Here is a 24611-nt window from a genome sequence, read left to right as displayed (position 1 = left end):
CCGTCCTCCGCCCCCGTGTCAGTAAGGCCTTCCTGTGCTTCTGTGTGTACCCCTCCGTCCTCCGCCCCCGTGTCAGTAAGGCCTTCCTGTGCTTCTGTGTGTACCCCTCCGTCCTCCGCCCCTGTGTTAGTAAGGCCTTCCTGTGCTTCTGTGTGTACCCCTCCGTCCTCCGCCCCTGTGTTAGTAAGGCCTTCCTGTGCTTCTGTGTGTACCCCTCCGTCCTCCGCCCCCGTGTCAGTAAGGCCTTCCTGTGCTTCTGTGTGTACCCCTCCGTCCTCCGCCCCCGTGTCAGTAAGGCCTTCCTGTGCTTCTGTGTGTACCCCTCCGTCCTCCGCCCCCGCGTCAGTAAGGCCTTCCTGTGCTTCTGTGTGTACCCCTCCGTCCTCCGCCCCCGTGTCAGTAAGGCCTTCCTGTGCTTCTGTGTGTACCCCTCCGTCCTCCGCCCCCGCGTCAGTAAGGCCTTCCTGTGCTTCTGTGTGTACCCCTCCGTCCTCCGCCCCCGCGTCAGTAAGGCCTTCCTGTGCTTCTGTGTGTACCCCTCCGTCCTCCGCCCCCGCGTCAGTAAGGCCTTCCTGTGCTTCTGTGTTGCAGGCCTCGGAAGAAGTATTCCAGCACCTACAAAACATAGTGGACTTCGGCAAAAATGTCATGAAAGAGTTTTTGGGGGAGAACTATGTTCATTGTGGGGTAAGTGGTTTCATTTATGGAGTCTTAAGTTCATGGGCAAGATCTGTATTAATAATACCAGCTTCTCAATTACAGTTTGGAACTATGAGCTTGATAGTTCCTCATGTTAGAGTTTCCGAGTGGTTTGTTTTTCGCATTTGCTGTGTTGTGAGGTAGCAGAGCAGATAGCATTATTCCCATTTTCTGGCTGAAGAGCCTGAGGTTCAGAGAGACCACATGAGACCCCCGCTTGCCAGGGTACCAGTCTCCTCCCCCCGCCTTGGAGACGTGCAGCGTGACGAGGGCCTGAGCGAGGTCCAGACAGCCTGCTGCGTCCATTGCATGTGGCTGGTCTGCACTGCTGGCTCTTATTGGTCCTGATAACTGAGAGGCGTGCCTGTCACTGACAAGGTCTGTAGTTTGGACACTTGGGGAGGAAACAGTGTAGGAAGCCACAGTGGCTTTGGTCCACGCTGGTGACAGCTGTCTTAGTATCTGTTGGCCCTGCTGCCTGTTTTAGATCAGGGCCCTGAACAGACTAACAGGTTTATCACTTTGCACCCAGAGAGCACTGCTCCGTTCTGCAGACCCTATGCCTTGCGTCTGTCCTGGGGAAAATGATCCTAGGAGGTTGAGGGCACCTGTGAAGATGAAGGGTTGCCGAGCAAAGTAGGTTTTAAATGGCTCTGACAGGAAAGCATCCTCCAAGAAGGTCCCTAGACAAGCTTAGGATGTATGGGGGTGGCTGCCGGTGTCCCTCAGGCTGCAGCCTTGACTGAAGGCATCAGACCCTTTTCCAGGGTGGCCCAGCCGTGGGTTGGCAGGGTGGTGTGGCTTTTGGCTGGCTTTCTCAGCACCTCCCCACGTGGGTTTACTGCAGGGCTCTGAGGGTCCGTGAGACTCAGCCCGGCTCCCCAGTACTTGATCTGAGAGATGATCTGGCCCAAAGTTGTGTCCTTTCCACAGCATCCTGCGGCCTTGCAGGTCAGCCCGCAGAGTGGAGGGCCGCAGGGAGCCGCAGTCTGTGTGCGGAGTCCCAGGGAGCGGGCGCACCTGGCCCCTGCGGAGCCTTTCTCTGTATCACAGCGCTGAGGCTCCAGACCTTCCTCCTGGCAGGGCCCGTGAGGAGGGTGTGGGAGGTGGGGCAGCCGAGAGCAGCCGGATAAGTGGGAGCAGCGTCAGGGTGCCCCCCGGCCCAGGGCACCCATGCTCCGCCATCCACAGCGGATGGGTCCCTGGGTGCAGGAGGTGAGGCCACAGGTCGCTTTCTGGGAACGTGCATCCCGTTGACACCTTGGCGTGGAGACAGCACCTGAGTGAGCACAGCCTGTCTTGCCCCCAGGCAGACGCGGTGTCCCCAGGGGACCGCCACTCAGGCCTGGCCCACCGGACGGCATCCAGAGCACGTCTCCGGTCCGCACCCGGCACATACAGGCAGTCAGCCTGTGTAGATGCCGTGTGACGGGAAGTGGGCCCGATGCAGCCGGTGAGCATTCCCCTCCTCCGTGTCCTGGGACAAGATACAGCCAGCCCCACGGTGAGAGCCGAGGCCCAACAGCACCCTGCTCGTGCCCGCACTGCCTCCGGCCTGCCCGGCTGTTTGCGGACTAGTCTGGGCCGGTTTCCGTGTGAACTGGCGGTTAGGCAATGGGGACGAGGCTGTCCCTTTATGCCTACACATGTCTGCATCTTAAATCCTGGGGGGAGTGGAGACCTGGCGAATTTTAGAAGTTCTGCCTCGCTTTTGTGGGCCTCGGCCTCCAAGTTTGGGTGCCCCTGGGCGGCCTGGACTTCACCTTTACCCTGACACGATGGGGGCACGGGCCAGGCCAGCTCGTGTGGCGAGTGAGGGTGCCATTCTCCTGAGGGAGCTCCTGGGAGGCTGCGGACGTGCCGCTCCCCTGTTGGCCTCCAGTCTGGGCGGCCCTTCTCCTCCGCAGCCTCCCGCCATCCCTTTGAGGGAAATGCCTGTCAGCAGGGAAGCGGGGTGGCCGCATCTTCCAGGTACACTTCCTGGGAGGGCTCTGTGCTCTTCCGTTTCCCTGCGTTAACACCACGTGCCCTGCGATGCCCCCCGGGGCTCCGAGGCGCCGTTCGTCCATCCGGCCGGTGATGGCGCGGTGCACAGGGTCATGCGTCTGAAGCAAATGGAACCAAATGCTAGGCAGGGTGTCTACTACCAGCATTTCATTCTGACTTAAACACAAATAGAACTCATAATAAAAGCAGGAATTTAAAGTTGCTTAAAGAGATAAATTCTACTTTTTACCTTAGTGACTGTGGACTCAGGTGGGGCAGTCACAGGTGCGTTTCAAGAGAAGCTGAGCCGCTTTGAGCTCTGGACTCGACCCCTCGGTCCTCTGCACGTGTCTGTCACTTGAGGAGTCCAGCAGGGCCTGCCTGCCTGCACAGGCCTGAGCTGCTGCGGCCCTGCCCGCCTTGCCCCGGGCTGGCTGCGGGCTGAGGTGTTTCTCTGAGGGAGGGTCTGGAGGCAGTTCTTTATCTTCCCTGCACAGTGTCCCTCGAGTGCCACTGCTCACTTCCTACCTTTGGTTTGTTTAAAGTGGAGTGAGACCTGGGGCTTTTGTGAATGTCTAAGTTTTGAATTTTCAAATGTTTATAATCCCCCCTCTTCCATTGTTTCACCTTACCTAATTCACTGAGCCAAACCGGTCACACCTTACCTAATTCAGAACTAAATTTTTAGCAACTCGCCTTTTATCAGTTTATAGCATGTGTAGGTAAATGCCAGAATTCACGAGGTCAGCTCGCACAGCAGGCTGGGAAGTGGACTGACAGCCAGGGCCCACTGCAGGAGCCCGTCTGTGCAGCAGGAAGCCAGGCAGGCCGGGGCGTCCGCATCCTAGGCTGGGCTCCTGTGTCCTGCGGGGCTTCTCCCGAGGGCGAGCCTGCCACCCAGGCAGCACCGGGACAGTGGTGAGAGCTCGGACTAAAGCTCCTTCCGCAGGAAATTGCAAGGAGCAGCAACGTGGGGAGAAGTTACTCTTCGTCTTTCGCCCAGATGCACAGCCTGCGGGCCTCAGTCCCGTGGCGGAGGGCCGGGTCGCCCGGAGATTAGTATTCCATCAGACCTTTCCTTGAGCTGTTCCGTGGGGGAGCGGGAGAGGCTCCGCGTGTCTGCGGAGACCGCTGCTGGGAGCCTTCGTGCCAGCAGCAAGCCCCTCCCGCCCTGCTTTGCCGCAGGGACACCACGAGGAGAGGCCAGGGCTCGTGAGGACACCGGCTGGGTGATGGACCGCTGCTGGTCACCACCCGCACCCAGGCGCTCTGCGAGGGCCGGCGCTCCCAGTGCTCCTGTTGAATGGGGACCTGAGGCCCAGTGCTAGGCCGGAGGACTTTGTAATGTGCTGAAGTGTACGTCACGGGAATGTGCCGTTCGCACCACTGTTCGTGTGCAGCTCCGCGGCATTGGGCACGTTCTCAGTGCTGCGCGGCCCACACTGCTGCTGTTCCCTTACAGGAGGTGGTCCAGCTGCCTTTAGATTTTGTGAAGCAGCTCTGCTTAAAGATACAGTCTGAACGACCAGGTAAGGGTTTCTAACTACACATTTCCTTTGTCATTCTAGATACCCGATGTGAAGTGTGTGACATTTTCCTCATGTTAGGTAGATGCAGCTTTCAGCAGTTCTTTTGCCAGAAACTTGATCATCAGGGTAGAGATCCCAGGAGCTTACGAAGACAATTCTGGCATCAGATCCCCAGGCCACTGCAGAGAATGTATGACCAGGAACTAATTAATACTAATAAACATGCATTTGGGAGCGAGAGGGAGCCGAGGGAGTTAGGAGAGACTCGGAAGGGAAGGGAGGCTGCAGGGAGGCTGGAGGAGTTAAAAGGAAACCAGGTAGACCCACACCGCAGAGGAGGGCCAGCCCACAGAGTCTGCAGCCAGAGGGCCTGCCCCCAGAGCTGAGCCCACCCAGCCTGCTTGTCCTCCTGGGGGACCAGGAGACGTGAGTTCTGTGGGCAGTACCTGCCCCGTCACCTCCCATGCCTGCCCCGTCACCTCCCATACCTGCCCCATCACCTCCCGTACCTGCCCCGTCACCTCCCGTCCCTGCCCCATCACCTCCCGTCCCTGCCCCATCACCTCCCGTCCCTGCCCCGTCACCTCCCATGCCTGCCCCGTCACCTCCCATACCTGCCCCATCACCTCCCGTACCTGCCCCATCACCTCCCGTCCCTGCCCCATCACCTCCCGTCCCTGCCCCATCACCTCCCGTCCCTGCCCCGTCACCTCCCATGCCTGCCCCGTCACCTCCCATGCCTGCCCCATCACCTCCCGTCCCTGCCCCGTCACCTCCCGTCCCTGCCCCGTCACCTCCCGTCCCTGCCCCGTCACCTCCCGTCCCTGCCCCGTCACCTCCCGTCCCTGCCCCGTCACCTCCCATGCCTGCCCCGTCACCTCCCATGCCTGCCCCATCACTCCTGTCCCTGCCCCGTCACCTCCCATGCCTGCCCCGTCACCTCCCGTCCCTGCCCCGTCACCTCCCGTCCCTGCCCCGTCACCTCCCGTCCCTGCCCCGTCACCTCCCGTACCTTCTTGAACTTGGTCATGGCTTAGTGACAGAAGCCATGTCAAAGCCTTGCCTTTCAGGGTCAGAGACAAAGAGGTAAAGCCCCTGTGATTGAGATGGACATGCCTCCGCCCAAAACACAGCCCGGCAGCCACGGTGTGCAGTGGCCGGTGGAGAAGTCTCCCTTATTGGCAGGAGCAGGCCAGCCCCCAGAGCACCATGCCTGGAGCCGCTGGTGGAGGAGGCCCAGAGGAGTGGGCTCCGCATGGAGAGGGCTGAGGGGGGAAGGAGGTCATAGCCACGTTGAAGCCAGGACAGCGTCTTAGCTGTTTCCGCCTCTAGACTAGACGAAGACAGACTGAGACTGGCTCTAGGTTCTGCCGTGCAGCTGCAATGCTGCTCAGTGCCATTATTTTATTTTAGGATTAGTAATTAAATGTATGCTACTTAACAGTAATAAGGACTGTGCCCCATTGTAACAATGACTCATAAGCAGCCTTGTTCTGTGAAAGGAGGAAAGCCAACCTCACGTGGGGCCTGGAGGCCACATGTGCCTCCCGTGACTGCCCCCAGCACAGCTTCCAGGAGTCCCTGACGGGGAGCTGTGTGCAGGAGCGCTCCTTCCTCTGAGCTCCCGGGGTAAGGGGCTCACAGATTTTGGGGGCAGTCCCCAAGACCACCTCACTTCTGATGACAATTGAACATTTGGGGGTCCCCAAGACCAACCTCAGGATCTGATAATTTACTAGAAGGGCCTATAGAACTCATTGTCATCGTCATGTTATGGCTTGTTGCAGCTCAGGGACACAGGTAAGACCAGCAGAATGAAGGGGCACTGGGGGCAGGTGCTTCCAGGTGTCCTTCCCCCTGGAGTCGTCTGGGGTGCGTGCCCTGCTGGCAGCAGCAGTGTGTGAGCGCATGGAGGAGTGCCATGCACGGTGGCTGCCCAGCTGTGGTGGGAGGGTTTGGGGAGGGTTGGGCATTAGACACAGCTGACTAGCTAGCTGCCCTCAGCCTCCAGCCTTCCGGAGGTCGAGCTGATACCGTGAGACCCAACCCCCACCCTGAGTCACAGTTACACTCATGTGACTCAAAGGCCCCAACAGGCAGCACACTCCAGCTGCCCAGGGGCTGGAGGCCAGGGCTGGCCTTTCCTCCAGGGAATTTGCCAAGTTGCCGCAGCATCGTCTTATATCTCTGGCCCTGATCCTCAGGTATGTTCCACCTCTGTTTTCTAGAATCTCGCTGTGACAAGGACCTGGACACTCTCAGTGGTTACGCTCTGTGCCTTCCCAATTTAGCCAGACTTCAGACCTACCATTTTGCTGAGCACCGGCCGATTCTATGTGTAGAGATCAAGGTGAAGTTTTGTAAAGGGGAGTGGTGTGGGGAGAAGGGAAAGGTGGGTTCAAATTGTGAGTCCAGGGTACCTGCCAGAGCACACCTTCCCGCAGAAGCTCCTGCTGTCTCCACGGCCCCGCAGCCCTTCTCAGGACCAGCACCTCATAGAGACTCCGTCTGCTTCCCGCTCCTCCCATAGTGCCACCTGCTCCATCCTGCTCTGGTTTCTCCCACCGGCCAGACCCAAGGGACATGCTCCCCAGCCCCAGGTTTAGGCCTGTCTCCAGGTGCTGCAGTGGGGAGACCGTGGACAGGCCCTGGCCGACAGCCACCAGCACAAGTGCTTTGGGGTCCACCCTCCCCGTTGGCTCTGGAAGGTGCAGCTCGCTATGCCCTCGACCACCCCCTCTGCCATGCCCTGTGGGCCCTGTGGTGACACTACATTCTGTGTTCCAGGAGGTCAGCTTGAGGGTTGCCCTTCAGACCAGGGGGCACTCTGTTCCTTTGCTTCTGTCCTGCTCAGGGGAAACCTCCCTGGAGGCACAGTCACATACATGACCCTCCAGGCTTAGGTTTGTCGTGGCCAGGAGTCCTGAGCCGGGGGGACAAGGGGTGTTGCTCGTCTATTGGAGGAAGTGATTGCCAGATAAGGGCCAGGCCCCTGGCTTCATTCTGCTGCCCAGTGTCCAGGGGGCTGCTCAGGTCTTCCTCAGGAAGCTTCCCGGATGTCCCAGGCCATTGTTTGTCTCCTTTTTCCAAACCTCTTTGGTGGTGATTTCCAGGTCACACCCTTGGCCCTGAGCACTCACAACCCCTGTGCTTAGTGGGGACTGCGGACCTGCTTCCCCAGCCAGAGGGTGAGTGCCTTGGCCTCACAGAGACGCGGCAGCTCTCCAGGGCCACATGCTAAGTGCAGGTCTTACATGTTGTACGTGCCCAGAAACCAGGGGTTTCAAAAGGCACCTGGGGTTCCAGACATTTTGGAAGCCTAGCAACCATCAGATGGGCCCTTCCTGTTCATGACTTCTTGTCAGAGGGAATGAGGTTCTGCTTCTTGGAGCTGGGAGCACTCCCAGCATCTTTCCAGTCTCGTTTGTCTTGAAAACACAAAGTGACTCTGTGTTGTGCTTTTCAATCCAGCAACTGAGGACCAATGAGAGTTCTGACTCGAGCAGCAAAGAGATGTTTATATGATGCGACGAGAGAAGCATCAGGGGTTGGAGAGAAAAGCAGCTTTGGGGACAGTTCTGTCCAACACTGCTGCTCCCAAAGTTGCCTTGTAGTTCTCTGTCTGCGTAAAGGTATGCAGTTTCTCCCTAAGCAGATTTTCTTATTTATTTTGCAGCCAAAATGTGGGTTTATTCCTTCCTCCAGTGCCGTGACGCACGAGATGAAGCACAAGGTGTGTCGCTACTGCATGCACCAGCACCTCAAGGTGAGTGCTGGCCAGCCCGCCCGCCTGCAGCGCTGTGGGGAGGGTGCTGGCCTGCAGTGACCACCCAGAGTTTTCAAAAGAGTGAAAGAAATTGTAGATGCTTATTATTTACCTCACCTTTGTGTTGTTTGTTTTAAATTGAGATAAAATTTGTTTGCCCTAAGATTCAGCCTTTTAAAGTGTATACATTGAGTATATTTTAGTATATTCACAAAGTTGTACAACCATCACCACTATCTAATTCCAGAACATTTTCATCACTTCAAAAAGAAATTCTGCCCCAGGAGCAGTCCCTGTCCTGCCAACCCCTGTCAACCTCCTGTGTGTCTGGATTTGCCTGTTCTGGACAATGTGTGGCCTTTTGCGACTGTCTTTTTCCACTTAGTATAATTATATTGAGTCCATCCATGTAGTAGCATGTATCAGCACTTCATTCCTCTTGTGGCCAATTAATAGTCCATTGTCTGGGAACATTTTGTCCATCCTCTTGTCTGTTGATGAACATGTGACTTCTTTCCACCTTTTGGTTATTGTGAATAATGTTGCTATGAACATGCATGTACATGTGTTTCTTTGAATCCCTGTTTTCAGCTTTCTTCCGGCATGGCCATGGGTGAGCCTGAACTCAGGCCCCTGTTCTCCATACTCAGCCCCACGTTGGGAGCCATATGTGCCATGCCAGCACAGCCAGGTTCGGTGAGCCTGAGGGGGGGCGGTGAAGGATTGAGAAAAGACAGACAAGAGAAAAAAGCTGGGTCTGGGTGGGACGCTGTCCTCTCTGATGGAGAGCTAGCGACAGCGCCACGGCCTGCAGGCCGAGCCTTTATTTTATAGCCAGATTCCACGAGGCAAAGTAAGGGCGTGGTCAAGATGTTTACAATGTTCATGTGGGTTTCGAATCTACTCAATTACATGCACCTGAACTCTATCAAGCCCACATCACTCAGCCACGTGGGACCACAGGTTCAGACCTTAGGTTCAAGCTTACAACTATAGCCTTTGGCTATAATTGTGCTGGGGCTTGCACGTGGCTTTGCCACGAGAGGATCGTGCCCTCTCATTAGTCCCAGGCTTGAACCTGTCCAAACGCTGTAGCTGCTCCCACAGGCTAGATTCCTTGGAGTGGAATTACCGGGTCTTAGGAAAGTTCTATGTTTAACCTTTTGAGAAAACACCACACTGTTTTCCCCAGTGTGGTATTGCCATCAGCAATGTATGAGTGTATGAGTGTTCTAATTTCTCCACATCCTTGCCAGCCCTGGTTGTTCTTGTTTGTGGTGAGTGTGCAGTGGTAGCCCATTTTAGTTCTCATTTGCGGTTCTCTAACAGTGATGGTCAGCATCTTTTTCATGTGCTTATTATGTCATTTGAATATCTTCTTTGGAGAAATGTCTATTCAAGTTCTTTTGCCCATTTTGAATTGGGTTTTTCTGTTGTAGAGTTTACATGTTCTTTATATATTATACTAGAGGCCCAATGCACGAAATTCATGTAAGGGGTTCGGCCCTCGCAGTCCCAGCTTCGTCTGTGGTCGTCCGGAAGGACGTCCGGAAGGTTGTTTGGCTATTTGGTCTAATTAGCATATTATGCTTTTATTATTATAGACTAGAGGCCTGATGCACGAAATTCATGCACGGGGGGTAGGGAGGGGTGTCCCTCAGCCCAGCCTGCACCCTCTCCAATCTGGGACCCCTCAAGGGATGTCCGACTGCTCTCTTACAATCCAGGACTGCTGGCTCCCAACTGCTCTCCTGCCTGCCTTCCTGATTGCCCCTAACCACTTCTGCCTGCCAGCCTGATCACCCCCTAACCACTCCCCTGCCAGCCTGATTGATGCCTAACTGCTCCCCTGCCAGCCTGTTTGCCCCTAACTGCCCTCCCCTGAAGGCCTGGTCACCCCTAACTGCCCTCCCCTGCAGGCCTGGTCACCCCTAACTGCCCTTCCCTGCAGGCCCGGTCACCCCCAACTTCCCTCCTCTGCCTGCCTGGTCACACCTAACTGCCCTCCCCTGCAGGCTTGATCACCCACAACTGCCCTTCCTTGCAGGCCTGGTCCCTCCCAACTGCCCTCCCCTGCTGGCCATCTTGTGGTGGCCATCTTGTGTCCACATGGGGACAGGATCTTTGACCACATGGGGGCAGCCATCTTGTGTGTTGGAGTGATGGTCAATCTGCATATTACTCTTTTATTAGATAGGATAGAGGCCTGGTGCATGGGTGGGGGCCAGCTGGTTTGCCCTGAAGGGTGTCCCGGATCAGGGTGGGGGTTCCCTTTGGGCATGGGGCGGACTGGGCGAGGGGCCTGTGATGGTTTGCAGGCCGGCCACTCCCCCCAGTGACCCAAGCGGAGGCCCTGGTATCTGGAATTTATTTATCTTCTACAATTGAAACTTTCTAGCCTGGAGCGGAGCCAAGCCTCCTGCTCGCTCCATGGTGGCAGCCATTTCTGTTGGGATTTATTTATCTTCTATAATTGAAACTTGGTAGCCTTAAGTGGAGGCCAAGACAGGCCAGGGCTGCAGAAGCTTGGCTTCCTCCATTGCCGGGGGCAACTCTAGCCTCCTGCTCTCTCCAGCTCCGTGGCTGCCACCATTTTAGTTGGGATTTATTTATCTTCTATAATTGAAACTTTGTAGCCTTGAGTGGAGGCCTGGGCCCGCCAGGGTGTGTAGAGAGCTTGGCTTCCTCCATTGTTGGGGAAACCCAAGCCTCCCTCCTGCTCTCTCCGTGGCCGCAGCCATCTTGGTTGGGGTTCATTTGCATGCTCGCTCCTGATTGGCTGGTGGGCATGGCTTTGTGGGTGTAGCAGATTGATGGTTAATTTGCATATTACTCTTTTATTAGATAGGACTAGAGGCCTGGTGCACGAAATTTGTGCACGGGGGTGGTGTCCCTCAGCCCAGCCTGCACCCTCTCCAATCTGGGATCCCTCTCACAATCCAGGATTGCTGGCTCCCAACCACTCGCCTGCCTGATTGCCCCTAACCGCTTCTGCCTACCAGCCTGATCACCCCCTAACTACTCCCCTGCCAGCCTGATCAATGCCTAACTTCTCCCCTGCCTGCCCGATTGTCCCTAACTGCTCTCCCCTGCTGGCCTGGTTGCCCCCAACTGCCCTTCCCTGCAGGCCTGGTCCCCCACAACTGCCCTCCCCTGCAGGTCTTGTCCTCCCAACTGCCCTCCCCTGCCAACCTGGTCACCCCTAACTGTCCTCCCCTGCAGGCCTGGTCCTCCCCATCGGCCCTCCCCTGCCGGCCTGGTCACCCCTAACTGTCCTCCACTGCCGGCCTGGTCTCCCCTAACTGTCCTCCCCTGCAGGCCTGGTCCCCCCGCCAATTGCCCTCCCCTATGGCCTGGTCGCTTCCAACTGCCCTCCCCTGCCAGCCCAGTCGCCCCTAACTGCCCTCCCCTGCTGGCATGGTCGCCCCCAACTGTCCTCCCCTGCTGGCCATCTTGTGGCAGCCATCTTGTCTCCACATGGGGGTGGCCATCTTGTGTGTTGGAGTGATGGTCAATTTGCATATTACCTCTTTATTATATAGGATGTGATTTGCAAATTTTTTCCCTCTTCTGTCGTTGCCTTTTACTCTTGTTTTTCTTTTTAATATTGTTTTTTGTTGATTTCAGAGAGGAAGGAAGAGGGAGAGATAGAAACATCAGTGATGAGAGAGAATCATTGATCAGCTGCCTCCTGCACACCCCCTACTGGGGACTGAGCCTACAACCCAGGCATGTGCCCTTGACTGGAATCGAACCTGGGACCCGTCAGTCTGCAGGCCGACGCTCTATCCACTGAGCCAAAACGGCCAGTGCTACTCTATTGATAGTATCCTTTGATGCACGAAGTTTTAAATTTTGATAGTCTATTTTGTCTACTTTTTTCTTTTGTTGCCTGTGCTCTTGGTATCATATCTAAAAAATCTTTGCCTAACCCAGGATCATGAAGTTTTTCTTCTATTTTCTTCTAAGAGTTTTATAGTTTTAGCTTTTTTTTTTTTAAATTTAACTAACATTTATTGAGCTTCTGCTACATGCCAGAAACCGTTAATTATTGAACATACAAAGCAGAAAAACCATGGTCCCTACCCTGGATTTTACTGGTTAGTGGGGAGCAGACATGCCGATGATCAGACCCATATGATAAATACAATAATGGATGTATGTACAAAGCCCAGTGGAAGCATCGGGAAGCCAGGGGAGCTTTCACAGAGAGACCACAACTGAGCCCAGATATGAAGGATGAGACATAATTTTCTAATTGACAAATGGAAGGAGAACCTTTTAGGTAAAGGGAATACATTTACCAAGATACAGGTATTAGAGCATAGTGTGTTTATGGAATACAAGTTTTTTTCAGAATTGCTTTAGTAAAAGTTCAAGTTGGAGAATTCCAGAAGATGAAGTCAGAAAAAAAGTGTCCCTAAGTGTAACATAGATGGCAAACTTAATACTATATACTTTACCAAAAGGGTTGGATCATTGAGATTCTGATAGGCCATGCCAAGGAATATACCTTTTATCCTGTTATTTTTTATTTATTTATTTATTTTTTAAATATATTTTATTGATTTTTTACAGAGAGGAAGAGAGAGGGATAGAGAGTTAGAAACATTGATGAGAGAGAAACATCGATCAGCTGCCTCTTGCACACCCCCTACTGAGGATGTGCCCGCAACCAAGGTACATGCCCTTGACCGGAATCGAACCTGGGACCCTTGAGTCCGCAGGTCGATGCTCTATCCACTGAGCCAAACCGGTTTCGGCTATTTTTTATATTTTTTAAATTTCTTTATTGATTAAGGTATTACATATGTGTCCTTATCCCCCCATTACTCCCCCACTCCCCACCCCCACTCATGCAGTTTTAGCTCTTATCATTAGATCTTTGATCCATTATGAGTTAATTTTTTAAATTAATTTTTTTTTTTTTTTTACTATGAGGGAGCATTTATTAAAGCTGAGGACAGTAAAACAAGAAAGGGCTTAGCATATGATCAGTGATTCTCTCTCATCATTGATGTTTTTAGCTCTCCCCTTTCCTCTCTGAAATCAATAAAAAAATATTTTTTAAAAAAGGAGAGAGATCAACCAAAGGACTTGTATGCATGCATATAAGCCTAACCAATGGACACAGACAACAAGGGGTTGAGGGCATGAGTTGGGGGGGATGGGGAAGGGGATAATGGGGGAATAAGGACACATATGTAACACCTTAATCAATAAAGAAATAAAAATAAAAATAATTTTTAAAAAAGGAGAAAGAAAGGACTTAGCATAGAAGAAGCAACAGGAGAGCCAGGCTGGTCTGCCTTAGGTCTCTGGGAAGTCAGAGAAAAGCAGGTCTTGGGAGCAGGTTCAGGGGTGAGCCTGGGATGAGGGGCTGCTGCCCATTGCTCCCCAGGTTGCAAGCCTCGTGGGGTCCTTTAGGTTTAGGAGATGCATGCCTGTGGGGAAAGAAGAGGGGGAAGAGAGTGAGGGGGCTACTCCTCAGAGGAAGAGCACTTTGAGTTAATTTTTGTGGATGGTGTTAGGTAAGGATCCAACTTCATTCTTTTGCATGTGGATGTCCAGTTTTCCCAGCACCCTTTGTTGAAAAGACTGTTCTTTTTCCATTGAATGGACTTGGCACCCTTATCGAAGATCTTTTGGCCATATATGTGATAGATTATTTCTGGCTCTCTAGTCTACTTTATTGGTTTACTAGAGGCCTGTTGCATGATATTCATGCAAGAATAGGCCTTCCTTCCCCTGGCTTCACTCCCAGCCGCCGGGGAGCCTGGCTGCCTGGGAGCCGGCACCTCCTCGCTCCCGGGCCGCCCGGAGCTGGCAAGTCCTTGCTTCTGTCTGGAGCACCACTCCAGTAGCTCCCTCTGCCACCCCGCTTCCCCTCATAGCAGGCTTCACTCCGCTCCGTGCCTGCACATGCAAATTAACTTCCACCTTTGTTGGGTTAATTTGCATACTCACTCTGATTGGCTGTGGGCGTAGCGGAGTGATGGTTAATTTGCATGCTTCTCTTTTATTAGGTAAGATATGTCTGTCCTTATGCCGGTACCACTCTTTGATTGCTGTAGCTTTGTAGTAGGTTTTGAAATGAGGAAGTGTTAATCCTCCGGCTTTGTTCTTTTTCAAGATTGTTTAGGTTATTTGGTGCTCTTTACAATTATGTATGAATTTGAGGATTGGATTTTTCATTTTTTCAAAACATGACTCAGAATTTTGACAGAAATTGTGGGAATCTGTGGATCACTTGGGTAGTATTGCCATCTTAACCATTACAGTTTGCTAGCATTAAGTACATCCACATTGTCGTGCAGCCATCTCTAGACCTTTATTCATCCTGCAAACTGAAACTATACCTACTGAACAGCCCCACATGTCCTCTTCTCAGCCCCTAGAACCGCCATTGCAGTTGTTATCTTTATGAATTTGACTGCTGTTGGCACCTCGTACATGTGTAATGATACAGTCTTTGTTTTTGTGACTGGTTCACTTTAACTCAGCATAATGTCCTCGAGGTTCATCCATGCTGTAGCATGTCTCAGAGTTTCCTTCCTTTTGAAGCTGAGTAATCCACTGAACTTGGGTTGCTTCTCCCTTTTGGCTGTTGTCAATGATGCTGCTATGAATAAGAGTGCATAAATAGCTCTTTGAGACCCTGCTTTCCGTTTTTTGAGTAAATACCCAGAAGTAAGAATTGCTAGGTCATATGGTAAAACTCTGTTTTTAATGATGAGGAACCACATTCTGTGGTTCATAGAGCTGTTCCAGTTCACATTCCACCACAGCACGTTTCCCCACATCCTCACCAAAACTTGCTATTTTCTGTTTTTGATATTAGCCATCTTAATGAGTGTGAGGTGAGAAATGCAATTGATTTTTGCATATTGATATTTTTAAGGAAAAGAGGCTTACTTCTTTTGTGCACAATGACAAGAGTGGTATCCACCGCCTGTTCATCCTGTGCCCCATCCTGGTTGGTGCAGGCCACTATTTTGTAGCTGGCATTTCCCCTCTTCCCTGTTAACATCACAGCTGGTGGCCCATGTGATGTTCACAGCTCTTAGACTGCAGCAGCTGCCCAAATTCTGACGGAGGGCAGGGAACGGAGTGCAGCTGGGTCTCAGGGGTATCACTGAAAGAAGGGAGATAGGGACCCCTCTGTGTGGCCAGCTTCTGACTCCCTCTTCTGAAGCCTTTCTGCTGTTCCCTTCCATTGGAGCAATTCCTGGTCCAACTCCCCCAGAGCCAAGGCAGAGGTCGGACTTCCTTCTGTTTGGCTTATTTACACTTAAGACCCAGTCAGTCAGAAAAAAATTCAGTCTTGATTATCACTGCCCGACAGCCTTCTCTGTGGACAAATAGAAACAATTCTAAGTAGAAAACTTTAATACAGGACAGTAAGTGTTTGCAGACTCATTGGAAAGCTGGAGGAGTGAGCCAGAGGTTGTTCTCTGGGAATGAGAACATGGAGAGCAGCCACCTCAGGGAGGCGATGGAGAGTCCCTGCAGAGCTGCATCCAGGCAGGGAGCCCCGGCTCAGCTGCCTTCGGAGCACCACAGAACTCAAGATTGGACCCGGGGAGGAAAAGCCCACCCAGAACGAGAGCCTGCCGTGTGCTGCGTCGCTGTGACCTTTTGTCCTGTCACCCTTTGATGAACTTATTTATTTGCTCTAACATTTTTTGATGGTTTCTTATTTCTATATACATGGTCAGATCACTTGCAAATAGAGATAGTTCTGGTTCTTTCTTCCCAACCTGGTTAGAACTTACAGTACAATATTGTGTAGAAGTAGCAAGAGTGGACACCCTTACCTTGTTCCTGAACTTCGGGGGGACACTTTCACTTTTTCACATTCTGTGTAATGTTCACTGTGAGTTTGGTACAGATGTTCATTTTGAGTGCTGTTCGTTTTTTTAATCATGAAAGGATGGTGAATTTTGTCAAGTACTTGTCCTATATTGAAATGATCATGAGGTGTTTTCTTCTGTTAACATAGTGAATCACATTGGTTTTCACATGTTGAACCACTCTGATTGGATAATCCCTTTAATATGCTGCTGAATTTGATTTGTCCGTTTTGGTTAAGGATTTTTTCTTAAGGAATATTGGTCTATGGTTTTTATTTTTTTTAATGATGTTTTTGTCTGGTTTTGGTACCAGGGTAATAACTGGCTCCATGGACGTGGGTTAGGAAGTGTGTCCTTCTCTCCACTTTTCCGTTTTTGGAAGACTTTGAGTGTTGGGGTTAAACACGTGGTAGAATCACTAGTGACGCCATCTGGTCCTGAGATGTCCTTTGTTGGTCGGTTTTGATTACTGATCCAGTGTCTTGTTATTGGTCACTGGGCAGTTTTTTATGAAGGGTCTAGGTGTGCATCTCTGGGATTTTATCTTTTCCCCACTCAGATCTGTTGTTAAGCCCCTCTAATGACTTATTCATTTTTGTTCTTTTCAACTACAGAATTTCTGTCTGGTTCCTTTTTAAAACTCTGTCTCTGTTGTTATTCTCCGATAGAGAAGAGGTTGTTTTCCTTGTTTTCTTTAGCGGTAGCAGAGTTGAGGTAGCTGATTTAAAGTTGTTGTATCAATCCAATGTCTGAGCTTCCTCAGGGACCACCCATGGATTGCTTTATGCCCTGAAGGTATGGATCATACTTTTTGTTTCTTTGTATATCTTGTAATGATTTGCTGACAGTGGGCATTTTAAGTAATACAATGTAGTCACTCTAGAAATCAAATTCTACAACCTCTCTAGGATTTCTTATTTCTGCTTGTTGTAATTGTTACTGCTTTTTCAGTGACTTTTCCATGCTAACTAAAGGCCCGGTGCTTGGGTTCATGCACTGGTGGGGTCCCTCGGTGCGTCCTGTGGGAATCGGGCCAAAACCAGCAGTCCAAAGCTGCCTGCCCCTCCTGCCTGCCACTCCTGCTCATCCCAGCCCCACTGCGCCTGCCACCGCCGCTAGGTAGGCTCGCTGCTGCTCCGCTGCCGTCTCTGGGCCATGGCAGCCAGCTGTGAGCCCTGTGTCTGGCGCCCATCGGTCAGCTGAGCGGCGCTCCCACTGTGGGAGCACACTGACCACCAAGGAGCAGCTCCTGCATTGAGCGTCTGCCCCCTGGTGGTCAGTGCGTGTCATAGCGACCGGTCAACTGGTCGAACGAACGGTCGCTCAGGCTTTTATATACCGGAGGTCCTTGGGTTACAACAGAGATCTATTCCTACGGCGCAATGTAACGCAATTTTCGCCGTAAGTCGGAACCCACCTACATAAGCACCTACATCACTCACATGGAGCACACACACAGCAGTAATGAAGTGAAACAGTAAAAATAATTTAAAAGAAAGATAATTCCTGACCTTTACTTGTGGTAAATAATAAAAAACATAAAGCACCTATGTACATGCATCAAAATAACGGAACTTTTTTTTTATAAATAAGTAGGAGATGGCGACGTAACCACAAAACGACGTATGTTGAGTCCAACATAACCCAAGGACTGTCTGTATGTAGATTCTGAGAAGTCTGCAATTTTCTTATGTGTAGCTTCTGAAGTCTCTGCTCAGTTAGCTTAGCGAGCAGCTAATGGTTTGGAAATATTTTCTTAAATGCCTGGAACCAGTAAGATTCTCAGTTTTTGGCAAGAGGCTCTTGTGTGTGCTGAGGGCTGCTTTCAACCCTCAGCAGGAGAGTTGCAACTTTGCCTTCGCCTTCACTTTCAGAGCCTCTGATCGGCGGGAGGTGAGGGCCTTTGCAGGTCTTTGCAGAGCCTGTGCCTGGCCATCTAGATCCCCCAGGATATGCTGGAGTTCTACACCCTGTGCACACTTCACCCCTCAGCCTTTTCTGTTGAGCTTCAGGTTTAGCCACAACTGTTATTCCCCATGCAGGCAGCTATGAAGTTGAAACAGTTGCCTCTGAATAGTTGTCATAAGTGCCCCTGGGAAACAATGCCCCTTTGGTCCCTGGTAAGCTCTGAGACAGGCCAGTGAACACAGGGAACAGAGGCTGGGGAGGTAACATAATGCGCATTCTCTGGCAATGAGGCTCTGGAGGAGCCCCGCCCTGTCCCGCCCTCTGCAGGCTGCCAGGCTTCTGTTTTCACCAGCACTGCTGGTTCCCAGGGTTCCCTTGGAACTAGACAGGGGGTGGGAATAGGACATTAAAGTGCCACAAAGCTCACAGTTCTTACTTAGATTGGGTTGTATTTCTTGAGTAAATGCTTCCTAAATTGTTGCAAGACTTTGGTTAATTTTCAGAGTTATGAAAATTTTAATTGATTCTGGCAGTTTTGCAGTTTTCTCATTGCTCATATGGGGGAGAGAATTTCCAGAGGTTCTTACTCCACTGTTCCTTCTGACTTAATACCTGCTCATTTAACTGATAAAATACGGAATTGTATGAATTAGGTCACCTGCTTTCCCAGAGGTAACTCATGTTATCAGTTTGTACATCCTTCCTGACTTCTTCCTGTGCCGACAAAAATAAACGTTCTAACAGTGGAAGTGAGGGGATGCCATCTTTATACATATCTGTGTTCACATGTGCACGTGTACTCATTTCTAACGCAAACACAGGGTCTTGCCTTGTGTGATTGTTCTGCTAATTGCCTTTTTCACTTAAGTAACCCTAAGGATTGTGTTGTACAGCCTTCAAGGGCTTTTCTTTGCATGTTGTGTACGTATGTGAGACACATACTCCATTTCTTTTCCATTTTTAAATGTACTTTATGTTGTTGATAGTATTACAGATATTTCCCATCCCCCCCATCCCCTCCTCCCAGCCCCTACCCAACACCAGGTCTTCACCACCCTATTGCCTGTGTCCATGGGCTATGCATACCTGTATATATAAAAGGTTAAGTGTCTGTCCTTCCCTCCGACTGGTCGCTATGACATGCACTAACCACCAGGGGGCAAACGTTCAACACAGGAGCTGCCATGATGCACACTGGCCATCCTACCTAATAATAGACAAATATGCAAATTGACCGTACCTTCGCTATGCCCATGATTGGCCAGGAGGCATGGGGGGGGCGGGACTCAGGGTGGCCGGGGTAGCCGATTGGGCCAGCGGAACGCTGAGCTGTGTCGCCAGCAGCGGCACGAGCTCAGCGTCTGCGCCATGGCTGTGCTGCGGCACAGAAGGGGCCTCTGGGGCAGCGAGCTTACATCCCGCCGGCGCGGACCATCAAAAGCGGGGGAGCTGAGTGCCTGAGTGGACAGGCACTCAGCTCCCCCGCAATCGAAAGCAAAAGTGTGGGAGCTGGGTGCCCGTCCGCTCAGGCAGCAGGCCTTTCAGAAGCCTCCGGCGCCTGGTGCACCAGCGGACAGGCACCCAGCTCCCCGTGATCGAAAGTGAAAGTGTGTAGGGGACCCTACACGTGCATGATTCAATCATGCACTGGGCCTCTAGTTTAAAAATAAACGGCACCATGGACCTGGCGCCAACAAGCCAACACTCGGCTTCCCCCAACTGGGACACAGGCCCCGCCACCACCCCGTAGCGACACCCCACCAAATCACAGCCAATGCGGCCAAGACCCCATGGCGCAAAATGCAGCCCACAGCCCAGCTCAGAAACGGTCGCTGTGGGCACCGGGCAATGACGTCACATAGCAATGCCCGGCTTCCTCTCCCTAGCGACTAGTCTCCTTGGAGTTTCTTCATTCCAGGAACATGACTTGCTTTATAGCCAGGTGGAAACATTTTACACATTAACCAAATGTCTGTGAAGCGTTTTCCCATGCCTCATCTCATTTGACCCTCACAGAAGTCCTGGAGTAGGTAGATAGGAGACTAGGTAGAATCCTATTTTCTTTTCATTAGCCAGAAAATAGAGATTTAGAAACTTAACCCAACTGAAAAGAAGTAGGAAATGGTGGAACTTGAAAATGACTTCAGGTTTTGTCACCAATTGGAAAGAATATATGCACCCCTATGTTCATAGCAGCGTTATTTACAATAGCTAAGATTTGAAAACAGCCCCAGTGCCCATCAGCAGACGAGTGGATAAAAAACTCTGGGACATTTACAGCGTGGAGTACTATGCAGCTGTAAAAAAGAGGGATCTCTTACCCTTTGGGACAGCATGGATGGAACTGGAAAATATTATGCTAAGTGAAATAAGTCAAATGGAGAAAGACAAATATGATATGATCTCACTTATCTGTGGAATCTAATGAACAAAACGAATTGACCAACAAAATAAGACCCAAAGCAGGGAAGCAAGGAACAGACTGACATACCTCAATGTGGGGCTGAAGGAACGAGAAGAGATAAACCAAAGAACTTATGTACTTACTAGTGTCCCGGTGCACGGATTCATGCACATTGAAAGGAAATTAATTAGAAGAAATATTTTAATATCGCTATTTGCCCTTTCTCTATAATATAAGTGTCAACCAAATTCATGATCGACAATGACACATGGAAACACACGCATGCAAATGGTGCCAGCGAGAGCTTTATATGTACCGCGCATGAGCAAGTCAGTTTAGCCTTTTAAATATATATAAACTTGCTTAATTAAACCTGCTTTCTGATGTAGCTAAATTTTTTCCAGCCCAGTGAAGCACCCCAACTTCTCTTTCAGATAATTGTCAGCAACACAGCAGTAAATATCAACATGAAGCAGATTATTATTGTAGATCATGATTCTTCCTGATTGAGTTTTGGAAGATTGTATGTTTCTAGGAATTTGTCCATTTCACCCAGGTTGTCCAGTTTGTGGGCATATAGTTGTTCTTAGTATTTTCTTACAATCCTTTGTATTTCTGTGGGGTCCGTTGTTATATCACCTCTTCCATCTCTGACTTTATTTATTTGGTTCCACTCTCTTTGTTTCTTGATGAATCTGGCTAGGGGTTCATCAATCTCGTTTATCTTTTTAAAGAACCAGCTCTTGGATTTATTGATCTTTTGGACTTTTTTTTAGTCTCTATGTCCTTTATTTATGCTCTGATCTTTATTATTTTCTTCCTTCTACTTCCCCTGGGCTTTTCTTGTTCTCTTTCTACTTCGTTTAGTTGTCGGGCTAGATAGTTTATTAGTCCTTTTTGTTGTTTCTTGAGGTATGCCTGTAGTGCTATGAACTTCCGTTTCAGCACTGCTTTCGCTGTGTCCCATAGGTTTTGAGTGGTTGTGTGTTCATTTTCATTTGTTTCCAGGAAGTTTTTAATTTCTTGCTTGATCTCATTGGTAACCCATTTTTTGTTTAATAACATGCTATTTAGCTTCCATGTGTTTGAGTGTTTTTGAGTTTTGTTATTATAGTTGATTTCTAACTTCATGCCACTGTGATCTGAGAAGATGCTTGGTATTATATCAATCTTCTTGAATTTGTATAAACTTGTTTTGTGCCCTAACATGTGGCCTGTCTTTGAGAATGTTCCATGTGAGCTTAAGAAGAATATACATTCTGTTGCTTTGGGGTGAAATGTTCTGTAAATATTGGTTAGATCCATCTGATCTAGTGTGTCATTTAAGGCCTCTGTTTGCTTGTTAATTTTTTGTCTTAAAGATCTATTCAGTGAAGTCAATGTGGTGGTAAATCCCAAATTATGAATGTATTGCTGTCAATCTCTCCCTCAAGGTCCATCAAGAGTTTTTTATTTTTTATTTTTATTTTTTAAATATATTTTATTGATTTTTCACAGAGAGGAAGAGAGAGGGATAGAGAGTCAGAAACATCGATGAGAGAGAAACACCGATCAGCTGCCTCCTGCACACCCCCCACTGAGGATGTGCCCGCAACCAAGGCACATGCCCCTGACCGGAATCGAACCCGGGACCTTTTAGTCTGCAGGCAGATGCTCTATCCGCTGAGCCAAACCGGTTTCAGCCCATCAAGAGTTTTTTAATGTACTTCAGTGCTCCTATATTGGGTGCATATATGTTTATAAGGGTTCTATTTTCTTATTGAATCATTCTGTTTAGTATAATGAAGTGGCCTGCTTTGTCTGATATGAGTATTGCTACTCCAGCTTTTTTTTCGCTTTCTATTTGCATGGAATATATTTTTCTAGCCCTTCACTTTCAGTCTGTGTCTATCTTTTGTTCTGAGGTGAGTCTCTTATAGACAGCACGTATATGGGTCATGTTTTCTTACCCATTCAGTCACCCTATGTTTTTTGAGTTGAGCATTTAATCCATTTACATTTAAGGTTATTATTGGTAGGTATTTTATTTATTGCCATTTTTATTTTCTTTATGCCTATGAACCTCTCTCTCCTTTTCTTCTTCTTAAAGCAGTCCCTTGAACATTTCTTGCATTGCTGGTTTGATGGTACTGTACTCCTTTGACCTCTTATTGTCTGGAAAGCTTTTTATTTCACCTTCAATTTTATATGATAGCCTTGCTGGATACAGTAGTCTTGGATTTAGGTCGTTGCTTTTCATTACTTCGAGTACTTCATGCCACTCCCTTCTGGCCTGAAGTGTTTCTCTTGAGAAGTCAGTTCTAATGGGAACTCCTTTTTTATGTAATTTTCTCTCTCTCTTGCTGCCTTTAAGATTCTTTCTTTGTCTTTAACATTTGCCATTTTATTATTATTATTATTATTTTAGTCCTTATCTGAGGATATTTTTTCATTGATTTTTAGAGAGAGTGGAAGAGAGAGGGAAAGACAGAGAGGAATACTGATGTTAGATAAACACATTAATTGGTTGCCTCCTGCATGTGCCCCAACCAGAGCCCAGGCCAGGGTGGAGCCTGCAATGAGGTATGTGCCCTTGACCAGAATTGAACTAGGGACCCTTCAGTTCACAGGCAGGGCTAACATTTGCCATTTTAATTATGATGTGTCTAGGTGTGGGTCTCTTTGGGTTCATCTTGATTGGGACTCTCTGTGCCTCCAGAACCTGTGTGACATTTTCCTTCACCATGCGGGGGAAGTTTTCTGTCATTATTTCTTTAAACAGGTTCTCTGTCCTTGCTCGCTCTCCCCCTCTGGCATTCCTATAATGTGGATGCTTTTATATTTCATAGTGTCCCATAGCTCCCTTAAGCTATCTTCCTGCTTTTTAATTCTTTTTTCTCTTTGCTGCTCTAATGGGTATTAATTTCTACCTTGTCTTCCAAATCGCTGATTCCTTCCCCTGCTTCATCCAATCTGCTTTTAATCCCTTCCAGTGTGTTCTTCATGTCAGATATATCATTCCTCCTTTCTGTCTGGTTCTGTTTCCCTTCTCATGTTGTTGTAATTTTCACTAAGTTCCTTAAGAATCTTTATAACCATTGCTTTGAACTCTATTTCTGATAGGTTTCTTGCCTCCATCTTGCTTAGTTCTTTTTCTGGCGATTCCTTCTTTTCTTTCACTTGGGGTTGTTTCCTTGTCTCCTCATTTTAGCTGTCTGTTTATCTTTGCTCCTATGTACTAGATAGACCTGCTGTGCCTCTCAGTCTGTGGGATGGCCTTATGTAGGAAGTGTCTTAAGGGGTCCAGTGGTGTAGTCCCTTTGTTCACCTGAGCTGGATGCTCTAGGAATGCTCCTTGTGTGCATTGTTTGGGCTCTCCTGTAATTGGGACTTGATTGTTGATGTCCTATTTGTGGGAAGTATCTCCCCTCTGACTAGCTGTCAGTTTCAACCCCAATGTCTTCCTGCCAGCTGTCCAGTGGTCGGGGACTCCTTAGCCCAGAGGCTGTGTCTACCTTGAACCACACACCTCAGTTGACTCTGTTCTGAGCTGTACTTCCTTCCCCACGGAGCTGGTCCTGCAGGTGTCACCTGCAGGCACTTGGGGTCCTGCTGGCTTTTGCTTTCCTGAGCAGACTGGGATGGTGTCTTTGGTGGAGACCCAATCTGCTGTTTTGACTAATTAGATCATTCAAAGATTCAAAGCCTCTAGAGAACCACCTCTGTCTGCAAACTGATTGGATTCAGTCTTGAGTAGCCTCAAGGCAATTGTCCACAGTTTGGGTGAGACGTTTTCCAACAGAGTGGGACAGCTGCTTCTGCCTGGAGGCTAATTGTTACTCTTAGTCTCTTAATGGGCCCCAGAAACTCCACAGGGTGGGTCAAGGGGCTTTCCAATAGGGTGGGCCAACTGTCTCCCCCCTCCATTTGCTACCCACAAAACACCTGGGTAGCAAATGTCTATGTGAGAAAGAGGACCTCCGCAGCATGAGGAAATGAGACTCAGCACAGGAAACCGGGGTGTCTGCCTTCTGCGGTCTAGCCACAGAGCCCCCAACCCTGGCTTCTGCTCACTCAGCTCCAGTCCACTCTGCCCTCCCTCTGCCAGAGCCCAAGGTGAGTGGCTGCACACAGGATTTTGTGTGTTGGCCCTTTAAGAGGGTGCCTGCATTTCTAGCCATCCCTCCCTGGCAGACAGCAACTCTGCTGCTTTTCACAATCAGATGTTATGTGCACCTTTCTCATGTGGTGCTCTGCGCCAGGGAGCCCAGCTTAGGGTCTAGACCCCAGAGTTCTCAGTGGCAACCCCTCTCCCCCAGCTGAGACCTCTCTCCAGGCCTTCAGCTGCTGTCTGTGGGAGCCTGGCCAGCCCCCGCCCCTCCTGCCGTCTCTGTGGTCTCCACTCTGTCCTTGGTGATCAGGGTTCTCTCCAGCTGGTCCTCAGTTAATTATTCAGGAAGTTTTCCTGTATTTTAGTTGTAATTCCA

At 50.0% G+C, this 24611-nt stretch overlaps 1 protein-coding gene across 3 annotated transcripts in view; it reads left to right on the top strand.

Annotated features, from left to right (window-relative positions):
- Window positions 1-24611, top strand: part of IPPK (inositol-pentakisphosphate 2-kinase) — a 68463-nt gene that overhangs the window by 8781 nt on the left and 35071 nt on the right. For all 3 annotated transcript variants that reach the window (XM_054727449.1, XM_008156868.3, XM_054727450.1), the window contains 4 exons: window positions 592-687; window positions 4148-4214; window positions 6443-6564; window positions 7891-7980. In XM_054727449.1, coding sequence (XP_054583424.1) covers window positions 592-687; window positions 4148-4214; window positions 6443-6564; window positions 7891-7980 — 375 coding nt within the window. The remainder of the gene's footprint in view (window positions 1-591; window positions 688-4147; window positions 4215-6442; window positions 6565-7890; window positions 7981-24611) is intronic.

Source organism: Eptesicus fuscus, chromosome 15 (genome assembly GCF_027574615.1).
Source record: "Eptesicus fuscus isolate TK198812 chromosome 15, DD_ASM_mEF_20220401, whole genome shotgun sequence".
NCBI classification, from domain to species: domain Eukaryota; kingdom Metazoa; phylum Chordata; class Mammalia; order Chiroptera; family Vespertilionidae; genus Eptesicus; species Eptesicus fuscus.
The sequence above is the reverse complement of the archived record's forward strand: the minus strand, read 5'-3'. Positions and strand labels throughout refer to the sequence as shown.